Source organism: Panthera onca, chromosome B2 (genome assembly GCF_046562875.1).
Source record: "Panthera onca isolate mPanOnc1 chromosome B2, mPanOnc1 haplotype 2, whole genome shotgun sequence".
Lineage (NCBI taxonomy): Eukaryota > Metazoa > Chordata > Mammalia > Carnivora > Felidae > Panthera > Panthera onca.
In genome coordinates, this window is record NC_138343.1 from 26,413,024 (window position 1) to 26,432,803 (window position 19,780).

At 37.4% G+C, this 19,780-nt stretch overlaps 1 protein-coding gene across 3 annotated transcripts in view; it reads left to right on the forward strand.

The window, feature by feature from the left end:
* Window positions 1-19,780, forward strand: part of GMDS (GDP-mannose 4,6-dehydratase) — a 627,567-nt gene that overhangs the window by 141,457 nt on the left and 466,330 nt on the right. For all 3 annotated transcript variants that reach the window (XM_078446696.2, XM_060614957.2, XM_060614958.1), the window contains 3 exons: window positions 4,942-4,986; window positions 13,526-13,613; window positions 15,453-15,562. In XM_078446696.2, the coding sequence (XP_078302822.1) occupies window positions 4,942-4,986; window positions 13,526-13,613; window positions 15,453-15,562 (243 nt within the window). The remainder of the gene's footprint in view (window positions 1-4,941; window positions 4,987-13,525; window positions 13,614-15,452; window positions 15,563-19,780) is intronic.

Here is a 19,780-nt window from a genome sequence, read left to right on the forward strand (position 1 = left end):
CCTCGTTTCCTGTCTACCACTGTTAGTTTTCACTCCACTGATAATTGTTGGCTGTATTCTTGTTCTTCACTTGGAAGTGCATTAGTGTATTCTACTTGGTTCTCAACTGTAGACATTAGTCCATTCTCTTCTTTTTAGATTTTTTTGTGACACACACACACACACACACACACACACACACACACACACACGTGTGAGTGGGGGAGGGGCAGAGAGAGAGAGAGAGAGAGAGAGAGAGAGAGAGAATCCCAAGCCGACTCCACGCTGTCAGCACAGAGCTGGAAGCAGGGTTCAATCTCACAACCATGAGGTCATTACCTGAGCTGAAATCAAGAGTTGGATGCTTAACTGACTGAGTCACCCAGGTGCCCCTACATTTTTTTGCAGTAGTTTTTAGTGAAAAATTCTGAGGCCTGGGAGTTGAAGACTGTTTTTTTTTTCTTTCTTTCTATTTTTTGCGTGTAGATTTTGCTGCTTCCGTACTGTGTGACTCTACATTAAACATTTAACTGTTTTGAATCTCAATTTCCTGACCTGTAAAATGAGAGAGTTGGATTAATTAATCCCTATGGTCTTTTGAATTCTGTGAGTTTGACAAAGATTTTATGCAGTGATTTGTGTTACAAACATGAGCCAAGTAAAAATACTTTTCAAGTATATTCTGCTTCTGCATTCTTCATATTATGTGGCTAATCTTCCCATTGGAAGTTTTCATTCTAATTCTAAACTGCATCTTCCATTAATCATTGAGCTGTTTGCATTTCTTTTATGGGGAGGTACAGATTACTTTGATATTGTAATAGCTATTAGCTGAAAAGATGCTTATTTTAGTGTAATTAGAATTTGTAGAATTAAAGAACATAAAGGGCAGCATAAATTGGTGTTCTCTCTCCTTCCAGAAGGGATATTCTATTTCCTAATGCTTGAGATGGTCTAAACAAAGAAGTTCATGTGTTAGTGGCATGAATTCTTTAGCCCAATACTACTTATTCTGTTCAAAGAAGCTGCCAATTGGTTCTTAGGCAGAAACTCACAGTATAATTTAGCATGCAGTTCAGAGGAACCGCTTCTCAAATTGCATACAAGAAAGTGTCCTTTTCATTTGTTCTTCTGTACTATAAGTGCATCCATGTTTGAAGAGAAAAGAGAAATGCTAGTCTCCTCTGTAGGAAGGTAGACTGCCTGGCACATACGTGCTTGGATGTGGGCTAGATTAGAGGATCAGTCGGTGCTTAATATAGCCTTCGGTGGCCATTGGGAGAAGGGGTTAGCTTTCTTTACTTCCTTCAGCTTTTTATAGTTGTGAAATTTTAGGGAATTTTAATGCTACAGTCAAAATAGGATTGAATTAGAGGCGCCGGGGTGGCTCAGCTGGTTAAGCATCTGACTTTGGCTCATCCAACTTTGGAATCCTGCGTTGGGCTCTGTGCTGACAGCTCAGAGCCTGGAGCCTGCTTCGGATTCTGTGTCTCCATCTTTCTGCCCTTCCCCCCACTCATGTTCTGTCTGTCTCTCTGTCTCTCACAAAAATAAACATTAAAAAAAATTTAAAAACAAGATAGGATTGGATTAATTTTTGCAATTACTCTTTATTTTTATGGGTGTTTATCTAAAATATTTCTGAATACTCCATGAAAGGTAAAAGACCAGAGGTACCCAAGTATAGGGACTATAGGCATCAGGCACACCTAAATCTGGCACTTTTGGTCCTTGGTCATTGGCCCCGCCTCCTTGGCTCTAGAGCCCCAAACAGTAAATACATCCACAGCCAATCCAAGTCCATCTTCAAACAACATTATACTGTTTCCTGTGTGGAGCATACACCCAAACAAAACCTGAGAAATCTCAGGTGCTGTGTATGGTCTCCTTCCTCTGAGCTCTGGAATGTTCTAAAATTAGTTTACTTAATCAAACTAGAAGCACTGATTAATCCATAAAGCACTGTGTAATGGAAAATGACTAAATTAATTTGATTTAAAAGTAAACCCATTATGGTCTTTCATTATTTTGTTAGGTTTTGACATGTTTTCGTAGATCCCAGGTGTAGGAGGGTGAGGAAGAAGGTTGTTTTCTAGGTCAAAATTACAGGAGATTTGGATTCTAGTCCTGGCTTTGCCTCTGTAGTGTGATATTAGGCAAAATGGCTATCTTCACATGCTTCACTTACCTAAGATGTAGTGGCTCTTGCTTTCCAGGCTGAGTTCTTGCAAGAATAAGATAGAAATGTTTTTGTGTCTTGAAAATGTTATAGCCATGGTGATTACTCAGATCTGTATAGCATTTAATACAAAATGGAAACCCTTAATTACCTTAATTTGTGCAAAATTAAGTGTAAAAGAGTCACAAATGGGACATTGTCTCTCCAATTAAAAAGTTTTCTATAACAAGGATTGAACCCAGGCTGGAATTTGTACCAAATTAATTGTGTTCATAGCAAGTGAGTTGGAAATTTAGTTCATTTAGTTCCTTGTTTTCTGGGGGATTAAGAATCAGAATTTTTAATGTTGGTCATAGGTTCTCAGTTGCCATGACATTTCAGTCATTAGTCTGATTGAAGCCTTCTCCAACAACCCTGTTCTTCTAGAGGAGGCAGAAAAAATGATCTTGTTGGCTTGGCTGACGCCTGCCTGTTTAGATACTGTGTCTCCCTATGGAGTCCCCTCAGGGTCCTGGGAAGAGGACAAGGGGAGGCCAGCTGGGCTGCCTAGGCCAGAGACCAAGAGCCTTTGCTCTGCTCCATTTCCCACTCATTGTGCAGCCCAGGCCCTATCACTTGAGAGACCTGGCAAGGAAGTCAGGAGGAAGTGAGTGCCCTGCTGGTTCAGAATGTTCCAGTGTGGTTGGAAAGTTTGAGAAGGGCCCTGGGTGAGAAGAACAAGACCTTATTGACAGGGTTCAGGCCCGATCAGGTCTGTTTCACATCAGCTTTCTGAATAATCACAGCCCTCCCAGCCCCCATGGATCTCTAGCACTTTCACCTCTGCCTTTTTTTTTTTTTTTTTTTTTTTGAAACATTGTATGTAGCCATGGTAGAACACAAAGCGTTTTAAATTTTTATTCCAAAGAGGAATTATGAAAGGTGAAAAGTATAGTGTTGCCTGCTTCAAAATGACAACACTAACACCAGCACCAAAACAAAACTTCATATTTTGTAGGGCTTTCCAGACTACTGTAAAATTATTCCTCTTATTGTAAATGCTTTTTCTATTAAGCTGTTTTCTCATTGATTGATTTGTAACATTACTCATTATTCTTACATTTCTGTTGGTCTGTTCTAGTCTGAATTGTTCAGCCCTCTTATCTGATTTAGTTTGCATGTTGGGTATTTAAAAACTGTGTAATTGTGTGTAAATCATAAGATTGAGAGGAAAAGGAATATGTTAAACAATTTCTCTTCTCTACATAAGTCTATAAAACAGAATATTTATGTCGAGTCAGAAGAAAATCTGCTGGTGGTTTTAATGAACCACAAAATGTGTCCCTTGTATACCTTGCCTTGTCATCCTGCCTGAATTTATGTGTGACTCTGCATTAATGTAGTAAACACTCTTTTGGCAGTCCTGTCATTTTCAGGACCCATAGGGTGTCTCCAATTCCAGCTTTAAGCCAACTAATGACAATAATAAGACTTGCTTCACTTTTCTTTTTCCTGGAATGTCTGGTAGGAACTTTTGAAGCTCAGAGGGATATTGTAAACTTTTTCAAAGTGAAGAAACCAAATATCCCCAGCTACTTTTGAGTACACAAATATCCAGTAGTTGGAGCCTCCCATTTTTATGTTTAAGTCTGGATAGGATGGAGGGGACCTACCCAGGCTGAAAGCAGGTGGGCAGTTAACAGGTTTTACTGCAAAATGTCTATCCAACTCATATTTTGAGCAAGGCTGGTAGCTTTTTTATAGTACCTCTAGAACAGTGATTTCTCACCTCTTGGTCTCTTAATAGTTTTATTAGAAGACTCTCATACTCCCTTTCCCTAAACCTGGCACATGAAATATTTTAGTTTAAATGACACTCTCCCTTATCTAGAAATTTTTACAAGAGTTCTTAAAAGCCAGTCGAGAATCTCTGTGTTTAGTCAGATACCTTCATCTTAATGTAGGGATTAACTGCATGATTTAAGATGCATTCTTTCTATTTTGTAAAAAATAAACATCCTTCTTTTATTTAAAGTTTATGTGTGTGTGTATGCATACATATTCAGTGATAATAACACAAATCTGATTGTGTTTATCCCCCTCCCCCAAAAGTCTTTTGTTGCTGAACTTTCCAGAACCCCTGAGTTAGAAGCCAACTCCCACCAGTGCCTAGAAAGCCTTCTCCCACGAAAGTACTCATCTTCCTCCTTTCCACTATGGTGTCTTTTTTCAATAACATTAACACTCTAGTGCTCCCTGCCTCCTCCTCACACTCACCCTGCCTTCTCCCCAAGTCCCCACAGCTCTCATCTAATTCTTCCCCAGTGATTCCTTTTTTACAACCACCCAGAATTAGTCTGATTCCTGTATGTTCCTGTAGTACATAGGAACATGTACTACATGTACAAAGGACTTCTGCTTTGCTACATATACTTTGCATAGTAAAGTGGAAAAACCTAAACCCAAATCCATGTGAATCTTAAGTGTCATGTTCTCTCTGTTGCCCCATATTATCTCCCCAGATTTTGTTTCTTACTCCATGAATAGGACAATAATAACATTTTACTGTGCTGCTTTGGTGCTCAAATGAAATAATGCCTATGAAAATGCTCAATGATAGTAGAAAGTTGATCATTATTCTGTTTTTACCATCATTATCTGTATTATTTTTATTTTGGTTGCCATGATCCTTAATTTAAGTTCATATAGCCTCTTCAGTGCTTTTCTCAAAACTCTCAGTTTTGGCTACCTTCTCTCCTCGCCATGATGAATCTGACAGTTGTCAATTTTCCTTCCCTTCCCAGGATGGTTCATACTTGGCTGAGTTCCTGCTGGAGAAAGGCTACGAGGTGAGTGACTCAGTGAGCAAGCACAGGCTGGTGGAATCACTTGGACGCAGTGGCCTCCTGCTTCCTCTGCCGTAGTCCTCCTGTGTGTGTTTTCCACTGAAACTCTGATAACAAGTCAAAATCAGGGGAAGAATGTGCCGCTTGGCTTGTAACCATGCCAGCTCATTGTGCTATTTATCTGTTGGTGAGCACTGGTGGCTTCCCCCTGTTCCTTAGTGTTTAACTGCTTTGCACGCTTCCCACATTCTTAGATAAAACAGCAACCTGTGTAAGCTAAAAGCTATAACATTATTAGGGTTAATTTATGATGTAATGTGTTACATAAAAAAAGGTCTCGAAGTGAAGTCACTTAATTCGGAAATTGCACAGAGCAATAAAAACTAAGCTGATCTTTGGCAAGCTTGAATGAAACATTTACACTCAGAGGTTTTTGCTTTCTAATAGGCAGCCATATATTTTATGGAGGCTGAAACTTCTGGGTTTGCTGGCGTCATCATCATTGTCGTCATCTTTTTCTCCTCTTTTGTCCTCTCCTTCAACACTGACTGCTTTCCTTAAAGGAAACCGGAATTTTACATATTGAATTTGATATAACCCCATGTATATATCTTACCTTTTTAAAGAACAATTCTCAGATATATACATCTATGTAAATTCATGTTACACAGAGAAGAAAAACCTATACAGTGACCCATATGCTCTGGGCTGATCTGGGAGTATTTATGTTAATAAATTTGGATTCTCTGGATTATTCTAATTGTAGGTGTACTGTTTTAAAAAATGTGCATGGTGGGCAGATGGAAAAACAACAGCAAGGAATTTGGCATCTAAATGCCAACAGGATTTGCTGAAAAGGAAACTAACTTTCTTACTATAACTCATAATCTTTTCTGAGAGCCTTGACTTTTAGACTTTAAGAAGTAATAGCAGATATGTTTAGCACCTTCTATTTCCTTACCTAGCCAGCTAGTTTTATATTTTGCAAAAATATCAAAATGAGACAACTATAATTATGAAAGTGTACATGTGCACTTATGTTCATATGCAAAGATTTCCTATAATAATTGAGTGATAAATACATATTCTTTAAAGCAGAGAATTTTAGAGTAGATCATATGTAATATAGAAGAGTTAGTTTTAGATAAAGACTGGTATTTATTTAGACTACATTAACTTAGTGCTTTGGTAAGTCTAAAAGGGAAGGATTAGCAGAGAGACTTACTCTGTTTCAGGTGCTGGCACTGGCTGAGAGGTGTTTGGTAGCTAGAGAGGAGTTAGTGATTTGGCTGTGTATCAAGTGAACGAAGAGAAGGAAATTTGTGAGTAATAGTTGATGGGGTTCAGGATGTGCTACCTCAAAATATGGCACCTCAGCATATTGAATATTTTAAGCTGAAGCAGTTTGAGAAAATAGTGGAAGTTGGAGAAAATAGAAGGAGTTTGAGAAAACTGTAGAAGTTCTTCCTGTTAATCTTTTTTGGTTTAATATGGAGGAGGAAAAAATTTTTCCTCAACTCTCTTAGGGTCCCTGTCTGGGTCTGAAAATTAAACTGAGAAGCATGCAAATTTATTTAATGTAAGTTTTACGTGACATGGAAACCTTCATAAAGAAATGAAGATCCAAAGAAACTGTTAAGGCTAGGTATGTTTATGTTAGGTTCGATGGAGAGTGGATGGTTGTGGAGAAATATGACAGGTCAGGCAGTATGATGTGAATATAATAAATAGGGGAAAACTTAACAAGATTTGTTTATTTGAATTCTTCTTGGCATCCCCTTGTCTTCAGAGACAAGGATGCTTCTTTTCTCCAGTTATAGGGTGGATACCTATCACTAGAGGGTGTCATGACTGTTTCAGGGGAGAAGAGCAGGGGGAAGGTTAGAGTGACTTTCCTGCTTCTACTGTTTTCTCACATTCCTTCAGCTTAAAATATTCCATACACCAAGATGCCATATTTTGGGGTAGCGTGTCCTGAACCCCATCATGGTCATTGCAGTTTTGAACAGTGAGGTGATATGTCAGACAGAAAGCTTAAGCTGTGTGGTGTTGAAATTTACTTCCAAGGTGGACATGGAAATTTACTTCCAAGGTGGACTAAGACATGGGTGAGGATGGTGGCAACAAGTTGTATCCACAGCTAGCCCAGAGGAAAATGGAGCAGGCATGGCAGCATGAGGTGGAGTTGTCACTGTGAAAATGTGGTGGACTAGCGATAGGGCCTAGGGTTAATCTGGATATGGTAGATGGTGAACGGTCTCAGCATGATGCTGCTGTTAGTATTACTAGAAATGGCTGGAAAGAAGACCCGCAGAGGGACATGCGAACCTCCATTTAGGTGGCTCGTTAAGGAACTAGCAGACTTGAGAAGATGTTCCTAAATGGTTGACAGACATAGAAATAAATATAATGAGAACCTAGGACTGCCAGGTGAGCTACAAATGTTTTTGTTACGTTGACATTTGAAATTATAAGAGCATATTTGATTATGATAAATGCAACAGAAGGTCCACTTGGCAAATCACAGTTAATGAGAGGAATGAATCATTGAAACAATGATTGACCAGAGAAGGGAGATTTAGGAGTGAGATCCATAAATTGATAGAGGGAGATACTACAGACAGTACAGGTAGAAGGTATAGAGCTACAAAGCATAATCAGAAATGATTCCTCTTCATAGTCCAGGGGAAATACGACTTTTGTAGGAACAGGGGAATGAAAGGGTGTTTATCCATATTGTATTCAATTTTAATAGGCTGCTGTCTTCAATTTTAAGACATGGGTATAATTGTAGGATAAGCTATTAAGGGAAGTCTAATAGTGGCACAGACTTCATCTTTTTGTGTTTAGGTTGAAGTAAATATGAGGGTCATTTTTCAAAGGGGCTGCATTGGAAGTTTTCCTGAGTTATCAGCCAGCAGCCCCTGGTTGCTCAAGACCATGAGCAAAATAATAGGGCTAGTAAATTGCATGCACTAGGATAAGAGGAGACACTTGTCTGTATCTGATTCCAGAGGGTCAACATCAGCAATTTGGATGAGCACAGACTTCTAACACAGCAGGTTCTCAACCTGTAGTATGCATCAGAACCACCCAGAGTCCCCATTAAGATGGGTCTGGGAATCAGCCTTTCTAACAAGCCCCGAGGTGTGACTGATGCTGCTCTCCTGGATCTTATGGTTTGAGAACAAGTACAACTAAAGGTTCAAATGAGATCATTTAATCACATGGTGAAGATGAACAGAATTTCTTAAGGTACCTTAATTTGTGGGGCTTTGCTTCTCTGAGCTATCATATTATTTTGAATTTATGCTTTGTATAAGGACTATCACTAGGATCAGAAATAACTGGAAACAATATGCTTTGGGGTAGCAGAGTATAACCCAGGAACAAATAAGCAATGGGAAAAAGAGCTATAGATTCTGTGAATAGGCTTGATAATGAGGCTGAGTTCTTCCTAGAGCAGAAAGGGGCAAACTTTAATTGGCTAGTAATGGCGAAGTCAGCCTTTCATTATGAAGAGGGGGAGGCATGGACTCTACAGAGAAGCAGTAGTCAACTGGAGCAGAGCAACCGGTTGAAGAACAGAGACAGGTTGGTGAGGTAATGATGATGGAGCCACGTAGGTAAAACCAAATCCTATCTATAGAATTAGCACAGCACAGTTACATATATTCCTTTACTTTTCTTTAGTCAAAAAAAAAAAAAAAAAAAAAAAAAAGCAGAGTATAAAAGGATTGGCTAACTTTATTTTTTTTTAACGTTTATTTATTTTTGAGACAGAGACAGAGCATGAACAGGGGAGGGGCAGAGAGAGAGGGAGACACAGAATCCGAAACAGGCTCCAGGCTCTGAGCTGTCAGCACAGAGCCCGACGCGGGGCTCGAACTCACAGACTGCGAGATCATGACCTGAGCCGAAGTTGGCCGCTTAACTGACTGAGCCACCCAGGCGCCCCAGGATTGGCTAACTTTAAAGCAAAAATAGACATTTGCATATGACTTGAAAAGGAATATCATATATTAATAGACTGATTAGTTATTGTTAATTACCTTCTGTGACCTCACATATTAGATTCCTGAAGCAGTGGGCCCTGGCCTTCTAATGTGGCCACTGAAATCCATGCATTTGATCATGCTCTGAATGATATAACATAAGAAAATAAAGGATTGCTTTATTCCTGGTTCAGTTCTCAATGAGAAGAGACTCTATTTAAAGTTTTAAACTTATAGTTTTTAATGTTGCTTTTTTCTTGAATTTTGCTTAACATTAAACATTAAAGAGAATGAATCACACACTTGCTTATTATTTATAGAATATAGGTGCCATATCATGATGAGGGAAATTCAGAATTGTCAGGTTTTATAGAAATTCACCCTTTAAAACCTCAGATATTTAATTCTACAGTTGTTAAAGTACAAAGGATAATTCTCCCTTATAGTCTGTCAGCCAGCTCAGAGCCAGGAAGGTGAACAAGGAGGTCCAGCTTACAGTGGTGAGGAAGCCCTTAGGCTTGAACACTGAACAGCCTGTTTCCTACTCCTCCTTTGCCATTGGCAGCTCTGTGGCCTTGGGCAAGTCACTGGACCTCTCTAAGACTTAGGGTTTTGTTTTGTTTTGTTTTGTTTTGTTTTAGGTAAATGGGGATAATAAATGCATCTATTTCCTAAGGTTGTCTTGAAGATTTAGGTGAGACAAAAAGATGGAAAACAGTCCAGAGAAGCTCTGTGGGATCTATGGGGCTTTAGTTGATATAAGAGTAACAAGGTGACACAGTGCTTGATGCTGACAAGCCAGGGGATAGAGATTTTATAGAAGGCTCCTTAGTCTAGTTCATTAATTAGCATTAGTGAAAGGTAGGCCTGTTAACATTTCCTAGGATCCTATCCCTGTATTCCTTCTTGCCATGAGGGGAAAAGGAGCATTGACAAAAGTGAAACTAATTCTTATGAAAGTTTCAAGTGCCTTTCTGTAATCACTGTTAGCAGATAAGCTAGCAACATACTTCTGTACCTATTTTGTACCCCAAAACACAGAAAAACCAGAAAAACAAAAGTCAAAGTTATATATTTAAAGAGCTAAAATATATCTGGGAGTAAATGAAAAATTTATATTAAATAACATGGTAACAACTACAGTACAACATATCGAAATTTAAAATAAGGAATAGGTGAATTGTGGGTTTTCCTTCTAGGAAAGGAATTATAACCTGGGAGTATCAGGAAAACAGAAAGAAAATAGCATATAAGGATTGTCCAGTTGTTATCTGGGAGATCATTTGTTACAACATGGAGTTCCTATGTATGCAATCATGATCGGTGAGAATCTGTAAAATAATTTTTCTGGGTGAAAAGAGGCAAAAGTTTTTATGGATTTCATTTTGAAACATACTGAATGTTGGTAGAATGAACCATGTGTATACTTTAACTTTACCACGTATATTAGCTGTGTGATCTCAGGCATTGTCCTCTCAGGCACTGTATTATAATCCTAATAATATTAGGAAGATTAAGTGATTTAATGTCTATAAAGAACAGTGTCTGGCATAGGGGTCATTGCCATGTACATATTAGCTATTGATGTTACCTATATTATCTATGCTTTTCAAAAGGCAAGTATATTAAACATACCTGGGAAAGCATCCTTCCTTGGCTCCAAGAGAAATCTAGACACTGAAGAATTTGAAATCTAGTGGTTATAATTTTTCTGTTTTCTTGATCAAAATAACAAACATCCTGAAGGATTTGAAATCCAGTAGCAACAATTTTCTGTTTTTGTGATTGTAATAAATAAAGAAATGAGCAAGCATTTCTCTGTTATATTGCCTTATCTGAGTCTAGGTTTTGAAGTAAAATTAACTTTGTTCTGACATTGAGAGAACTCGAAATTTTCTTTTTCATCGTTTAGTTAAATGGAACATAAAATTTATTTGTCAAAATACTCATTTCTGTTTAAGACATCGGTTTTTCAGAATTATATTTTGTTTTTGAACTACTATAACATAATAGTGATTTTGATTAAGTTTATATGGAGTCATTTTCAGCTCATTTATCTTTTCAGTTTGGTTTCCTAACTCCTCAGCTCCTTTCCCCCCAAAATCCTTATAAAAACAAACAACAACCATACATACATCCCTTCTGTAAAGAGAAAGCTGCTAATCTCAAATTCTTAACTAGATTATCCAGTTTGCACACATTTTGGCTTGTCTTAAAGTTTGTATTTCACCTGTCTCTGAAGCAGACAGACTCAGCTTTCATTAGTTCTTAGAATAATACTTGCTGTCATGGATTAAGCATTTGGCAGGTCTTCTTTCCCTGTATACACATACCAAAAGTTGGGAGTAGGGGAAATTAAAACACATTGTGTGTGTGTGTTATAAAAAAACTTAGTGCTTAATGCTTTTGGTTATAAGTGTGACAGAAAGTCCTATGTTATTCATTTGCTGTGACTTTGTGTAGTTGTCTGATTTCGTACTGAATCCAGCAGTATCATTTGATATTTTTATCAGAGCCTTTAAAGCTGATATGCATTGTGTATGTATAAGGAGTTGCTCTTTGTTTTGGGCTGTTGGAATATGTGACTTACCCAGAATCCAGCGATCAAGAGAAAAAATAGACTAAATCATATTTTTATTATTACTTCATTATGAAAATTCACTTGTCTTTAGAACATAGAAATTCCTTTATATCCAATGAAATAAAGCTCTACTTACATCTGAGAAATCTATGTTTCAGAAATAACTTGGTGGTCAATACCAATTTTGTTATGTATAAGTATGTATGTGAACTTGATTTTTATTAAACAAAAATTATTTGCTGAAATTGTTTGTTAAAATTGTTTGTAGAACAGTTCAACTTTACAATTAAGCTACAACCTGAAAAATTGGACCATGAAGTACAATAATTCTAAGCTTGATGTGTTATTCTCTACTTTCAAATTAAGAAATGGATATGTGTACCCAAATCTCAATTTAGTGTTTCCTAGATTTTATTGTTTTTTTATTAAATTTTTTTTAATGATTATTTATTTTTGAGAGAGACAGAGTGCAAGTGGGGGAGGGGCACAGAGAGAAGGAGACACAGAATATGAAGCAGGCTCCAGGCTCCTAGCTATCATCACAGAGCCTGACGCAGGGCTCAAACTCATGAACCTGAACCAAATCATGACCTGAACCAAAGTTGGATGCTTAGCTGACTGAGCCACCCAGGTGCCCCTACTGTTTTCCTCCTGAGATGTCAATGAAGTTTGAGATATTCCCTTCTTAAAATATTTTCCTTTTTACCAAATTTTCTTGGGTTTAGTTCTTTTGGAAAATAGTGTGGATGAGTGCTTTTCTCTTTGGCTAAAGCAACTAACCAACAGAATTATTAATTGTGGGTGTGTTGTATCCTTTGAAGAAGTTAATTTCTCATGTATGCTGTATAAAATGACGGTGACATTTCTTTCTATTTGAAAGAAAGTCTTATGTGCTTATAATTCCACTCCCCGCCCCCCCCCCCCCCCAATTTGGAATATTTGAGTCATGCCAAGGATTAATTTGGTTTGAAACAGACAGAAAACGATTGAGTGAAAATATAGAAGTGTATTCAGCTGCAAATGAGACTACTCAACTTCAGAAGGAACACTTCTAAAATAGGTGAAGGATTAAAACTGCCACCAGTAGAACTGGAACTTGGGCAGCTGGTGACATAAGCTCATATTAGCATTGGCAACACAAAGGGAGCAATCTTGACACCAGAAGGAAGTGAGACCAAGTCTTGAACAATTTCTCTTATGTATCAGACACAAATAGTCTTTTCTTCAGTATCAGACAGGTATGCATTCTTGTTCCGAGGACTTTATCCCACTGTCACACTTATTATGGTTAAGTCAAAGATAAAAATTAAAAAGTAAAAAATCCTTTTTTAATTTGAATTTGCTTCATGTGTTAAATCTAGTAGTATATAAGTCTTGTCCCTAATCTGTGCTGTTTAGTTCTTACTTTTCCACAAAGCTGCATTATAGGAGTTGCTGCCAGATTATATTAGTGCACCCATATATTTATAATGAGGACATTGGAAGGACATGGTGGCATCAGAGCCTCGTGGCCTCATGCTTTGTGTTAAAGAGGCTGCAAGGCAGTTTTACCGATATGGCCTCGCATGGTCTGTCTTCAGTTTCAAACTCAAGAGATATTTTTTGTCAGCAGCAGGGTTCTAAGTGTGTGTGTGTTTGGAAAATGAGACATTTGAGTATCAGTAAGTAAGCATTTGCTGTGAAGTTGCATAATTATCTAATTACTTTTGTTGAGATTGCCAGTGAAAACACCACAGAGAGATGGAGGCACCATGCTGGTGGCTGGTGGGCAGTGGTTGGGGAGAAAGTAAGCAGTGGAACTATTTCTAACAAATTAAAAATAATGTTTATTAAAAAATAATAATGTTTATAAATAATAGTTATTTTTATCACAAGGTAAGCATTAACAAAAGAACTTTTGAGGTGCTTGTTAATCCTCATTACATGTTTATAATTTCTTTTCTTTCCACACTATAAAAAAATGAAGGTCCATGGAATTGTGCGGCGGTCCAGTTCATTCAATACAGGTCGAATTGAACATCTGTATAAGAACCCCCAGGCTCATATTGAAGGAAGTAAGTCATTTTCTTTACTAAAATTTCTTTCTATAACTTCCTGTATTATGATAAGGTATTTTCAGATGTCATTTTTCTCAAAGCCCATCAAGTTGCAATTATTTACCGGTGAATTGCCTGCATTGAATTCTATCTGCATGCTTTGAAAACCCTTCCATTGCTTGCTGCCCCTGGGCCACAGTGTCATCTTGGTTAGTCTGTTACAGGATATTGGTCAGGTGATACTGCTCAAGGGACCAAGAGTAGACATGCCTTTGATTGCCCTTCTCCAGGTGTCCTTATCCCCTCAAGTAAGATCAGGTCCATATTCTCAGAACACTCCTTTACCTTTTATGTTTGGTCTAATGTAATCAAGCCAAGTAATCTTAGTACATGTATTTAATTTTTAAAATAATTTGTGAAGACAGGTCCAAAAACAAATGGCAATCAAAACTATATTTAATTGCTTTACAGATCATTGCAGTTGCATGTTTTTTTGTTATTAAAATTGCCTGAATGTAGCCATATAGTCTACATAGCACAGTCACAGAGTTTTCTCATTTGCTCTTTACAGCAGCTCCTAAACTTGTGAGTGAAACCATTTTACAGATGAGGAAATGGAGGCAGAGGGAGGTTGTAACTTTATTGAGGTCATACACCATGTAAAAGACAGAGCTAGGACCAGGACACTGGGTTTTTAAACTCCAAGTTCAGCCGGCTCTGCTTGTCCAGTTTTTCCAGCTGGCAGGGATGATTCAGTCAGTTTGTAAAGCATAAGTCATTTTGTATTCATTTCAGAGCATCGAATACTTGGAGTTTTGGGTTACTTGTACAAGTAGTGACATCATCAGGAAGATGATCTAGTTGTCTCCACTAAAGGCTTTTCACCTTTATATTTAGTATTTAGTGCATCCTCCTTGAAAATTATGATCATTTTTGTGCAAAGTGAAGAATGGCACTACCATTGGATCTAAACATAGATTAGTATTATGTACAAATAATGTAAAGATCAAGCTAGCAAATTGCCCATCTACAATGTGTCAAATTCTTATAGTAATGAAGTCAGTGTATGGATCTACTGAGACTTAGGGTTAGAATAGGCCAGTTGTTCTTTAATCAATTTAATCAATTATGTCACTACATCACTCATTTCATGGATGGCTTAAGGATTCATGTTTATGAAGTACTTAAAAATCACCAGATAAAAGCATCTGATTCACTATTACCCAGTGTATTACAGAGTTCTTTAGAGAATATATACATTAGTGTGAGATTTTCTTTATCTGAATATCACTCTTATGTAATATACCTTACAACTATCTGGGAACCATAAGATTCATTAATTGTATAATATCTGTCTTCTGTCTTGATATGACTTTTATTTTTTAATTAATTAATCAATCTTTTATTTTTTAAATGTTTATTTATTTTGTGTGTATGAGAGAGCGAGAGAGAGAGAACACAGAAGTGGGGGACAGAGAGAATGGGAGAGAGAGAATCCCAAGCAGGCTCCTTGCTGTCCATATAGAGCCTGATGTGGGGCTTGATCTCACAAACTGTGAGGTCATGACCTGAGTTGGAATGGAGTTGGACACTTAACCGACTGAGCCACCCAGGTGCCCCTTGATATGATTTTTTTAAAACGTTCTTTTGAGTTTTTAAAAATCCTCTTTAGACATAGGCAACACATGTGAATATCTTTCTACTCTTTAGGTTCTTTAAAGATGAGAGTTATTCTCTGCTACTCCAAAACCAGTCTGGTTTTCAGACATTTAGAATATACATTTCCATTTTGATATTTTTAAAAATTGGGCTTTTGTTGTTTTCTTCTATCTGATGGTATGTTTTTGAATTCTAAAGACATGAAGTTGCACTATGGTGATCTCACTGACAGTACCTGCCTTGTGAAGATCATTAATGAAGTAAAGCCTACGGAAATCTACAACCTTGGAGCCCAGAGCCATGTTAAAGTAAGCCATTTTCACAGTCACATTTCTTTGCTATGTTCTTGAGTTGTTCTCTATTTTGTCTGTTGTTTCTTAATACAATAATACAGGCACTGCTCCTAGTCTTCAAGTTTAATTAATGAATCTGATAGAAATACTAATACTTTTTAGAAGTGTATTCTGTTATTGAATGATATAAAATCTTACTGCTAACATTAAAATAGCAGTATTCCTTTATTTTGGATTGATCTTGTAGTCTGTTCTCTGCCATTTCAAATCACATTGTGAATGAAGTGTTTTGTTAAAATATTGAAAAATGTAACTCAATAAAACTTCTATTTTAATATTAATTTTTGGTAGTGGTTATATTATTGGCTAGAAAGTAATATTTTTGAGTTAAATAATATGTTAAAATTAACTGAATTAACTTTTTATTATAAGTAGTAAAAATCATGGGAAGAATCTTGTCTCCTTAGTATGATACAGCTAATGTTGATTTTTTTCCCCTTAATTCAGATTCTCTGGTAGTCTACCTACCTCTCTTTAGTTTTTCTTTCTGGAAAAAATTGCAGTAAACTGGAGTAGCCCATTCCTAGGGCTCTACTAATCTCCTTAATTCAAGTTTTTGTTATATTCACTTGAGTGAGCGAAATCTGAAGCCAGGAATGCTATGAATTCTATTTAGATATTTATTCAATCAGGATAGTGGAGCTTAGAAATAAAAGCAAATAACTCTAAGCTAAAACAGTCCCTCTCTCCCCCCAAATCAGAGAATCTATCAGTGATTTTTTCTGTTCAATGAATGAATTCAGCAGTCTTATTTCAGAATTGTATTCCTTTATATCCCCAACTCTGGCACAGTGGAAGCTATATGTCTCAGCTAGTTTAAGGGACAAATTATAAATTTCTAAATAAAATGAAACAGGTGTGAACATAGTGAGAGAAACATAATGGTAGGCCCAGTCTTATAATTGATATCAAATTTAAAAATAGTGTATAAATTCTCATAATGTACATTTTTCTCTCAAATATTAACCTTGACAGATAGCTACATATCAGTAAAGATGCTTCTTATCTGTGCTGTCTAGGAAAAAAATGTTTTTCCTTTCTTAATCTCTGATGATACTGTCCTGTATCCAGCATTAAGCTTTGGGCTGTGAAAATTATCAAGGTTTTTCAGTTAGAGCAGAGCTGGTTTTCTAAATGATTCTGAATGTATTTTCTCATTTTGAAAGGGTATCTTATGCATACTATGCCTGGAGAGATTATCACCTGTCTTTTCTATAGAGACATAGTGGCTCTCTTTATCACTCCAGGAATGAAGACTATTTATCCCTAACTGGAACAATCAGTCCATCTTCCACATTGTAATTTATCTAGCTGCTTTTTGGCCTTCCTCACCAAAATGAGAGTATCTTCCAGGCAAAATAGAATGTTTTGGAATGAATCCTCTGTTAATCAACTTCCTTTAGATTAAGAACTTTACTTTGTGATTCTAGATAGTTTCTTACCCCTGGGGCTATAAACTGGCATGGTGGGAAGCTAAAGGAAATTTTATGGAAATTTATTTATAGAAAGTCTTCCCCTTGTCACTTTAGAATTAAATGGATCAGGCTTCTTTTTCCAAAAAGTTCAAAAAGTTAGTTGTACTTTTCTTACTTGAGTGAGCCTGTTACTGTGTGGTTATTATTCTGGAGTGGTTGTACTGTAAGTGTAGAAAGTGTAGGAGACTGAGTTGTTTCATTCAAAGTTGCTATGTATGTGAAGTTTATCTGTTTTCATTGTGTTTTGCCGGCTTCACCTAAAGGCCAGTTAATTGGCAGAAATGGTGTCTAATTGAATATGAATCTTGCTTTGTCAGATAATTTAGCCCTTTAACAAATATTTGCATGCATGGTGGAATAGAGGATACAAAGATGTATAAATCCCACTTCTGTCACGGAGGGTCTAAACTTTTGTAGAGGTGATTTGTGGCAAGTGACAGAGGCTGGCACTAGTATCTTAGAGTCTTTAGAGAAGGGTGAGAGAGAACTTCAGTCTGAAGAGATTCAAGGAGAAGATTTAGGGAGGAAATTTGCAGACATAGTGGGAACTGGCAGTTGAAATGGAGGCAGTAATGTAAGTCTAAGAGTCAGAAGTGAGAAAACTTGGGACACATTTTTAACATGATAAGCATTCCAGATTGAGTGAAAAATTTGTTGAAAAATGGGACATAAGGCTCTGTAGATAGTTGGGCTACCTTTCAGTAGCCTCTGCATATTTAAAAAAATTTTTTTAATTTTTATTTTTGAGACAGAGAAAGACAGAGTGTGAGCTAAGAAGGGGCTGAGAGAGAGAGAGGGAGACACGGAATCTGAAGCAGGCTCCAGGCTCTGAGCTGTCAGCACAGAGCCCGACGTGGGGCTCAAACCCACGTACTGTGAGGTCATGACCTGAGCTGAAGTCTGGTGGTTAACCAACTGAGCCACCCAGGCGCCCCGGCTCTGGATATTTTTGAACATGGGGAAAATAGATTTAGAGATGAGGTTTACAGGTAAGTCTAGTGGTAGGGCTTCAGAAGAGATAGGAAGCTGTCAGATGAAGATGGCAGGAATGAAGTAGATGATACAGGATGCCTGGTAGGACAGACCTCTCTACTGATAAGATATGGGAACCAGGGAAGAGGGAAAACAAGGTTCCAGTGCCGAGGGGACCAGACAACTGCTGGTACCAATACCAGAGCAGGCATTCAAGGAGGGACTGTTGGAATCAGACAGGGTAAATGAGAAGTTCCTTCACCCTGTTTGATTCCAGGGTACTGGCAGTACTTGAAGGACATTCAGGTGAAACAAGTCATGAGGTAGTTTCAAATATGTTGTGAGAGAGACTAGGGGTACAACAAATGTAAATTCAGCTCTGGGAATTCTTGCAATGCAAGATAGCAGATAGAAAAAGAAGAGTAGAGGCCTGAAGATTGAACCTAGGGGACAGGGGTGTATTTAGAATGGGAAGAGGAAGAGTAGTCACTGATAACAGGAAAGTGGGAGATGGACATGCAGGAGGGTGGAATTGTGTCACAGAAGTAAAAATCAGGCTATTTCAAGCAAGAGGGGATATCGGCATTGCTAGATACTTCTAAAAAGAGCATTCTAGCAATATGATAGAAGAGTTAGCTAGCACAGAGGGTTTAGAAGTTGAGGGGTTATAAGGGAAATGTAAATTGAGTGGATTCTTTTCTAGAAATTTCCTGGTCTAAGGAAGAGAGCATATCTGATAGATAAGGCTCACTTTAGCATCAGCTGCAGGTTGCAGGGTGCTTCCCCAGAATTTCTGATTCATAAACTTATGTTTTTAGGACATGTTGATAATGCTGATTCTGGTCTGGGAATTTCACTTTGAGAGCCATTGTTCTAATGTTTCAGGTTTTTTGGTTTATCTATTTTTGATATGTGTCTTAAATGCATTCTTTTTAGGCCTTCTTTTTTTAATGTACCAGCTTTTTGAATTTGGTATAAAATAGTCCTGTTCCTTGACAGGTAGTGAACTTGTGTGCTTTTAAAGCCTAAAACTATACCTACGATCATGAATGATGAGAATGGAGAGTCTAAGGAGAATCTGATATACATTTATATCAAAATTCTTCACATTCACAAATCTTTTTCCAAGAAGTATGTAGTCCATGAGAAATAACTAGTATTTTAGGGGAATAGTATGAGTACAAACCGCTGTTAGGATGTCCGTTAAAAATCTGTGTTCCACGTTACTATTTCTGCTGTGAGCTAATGTCTGATTGATTATCAGTCATAGAAGGAGTGGGTGTGGGTCAGGGGCTGGTGTGATGGTAGCTGGGGATGACAGACTGCCCTGTTATTAGGGAGATGTTCCACAGTTCCTCAACCACTCCAAGGCTCTTTGCATTGGGCTTCAGTTGTCTGCCTGTTCTTTTAGCAGCTTGTTAGGGGGTTAGGATGGGAAATATATATGTATATATATTTGAAGTGAATTCTCAGTGTTAACTTTGTAGGATTTATTGTATTCTTAGACACTAGTTTTTAAACAAAAGTTCTTTCTGACTGTGAAATGCTTGCAATAAGGTTAATTAAAATACATTTTTATTATTTGGTTTGGAGCTTTTAAGAAGGACGATTCTAATATTAGCACATTTTGTATTTTCTTTTGAATCCGTGACTTCTAGACTGGGCATTGTTTGTGTTGGCTTCTCTCTGTGCAGGATAAAGTCTTCTATCACTCTCACTTCCAGTT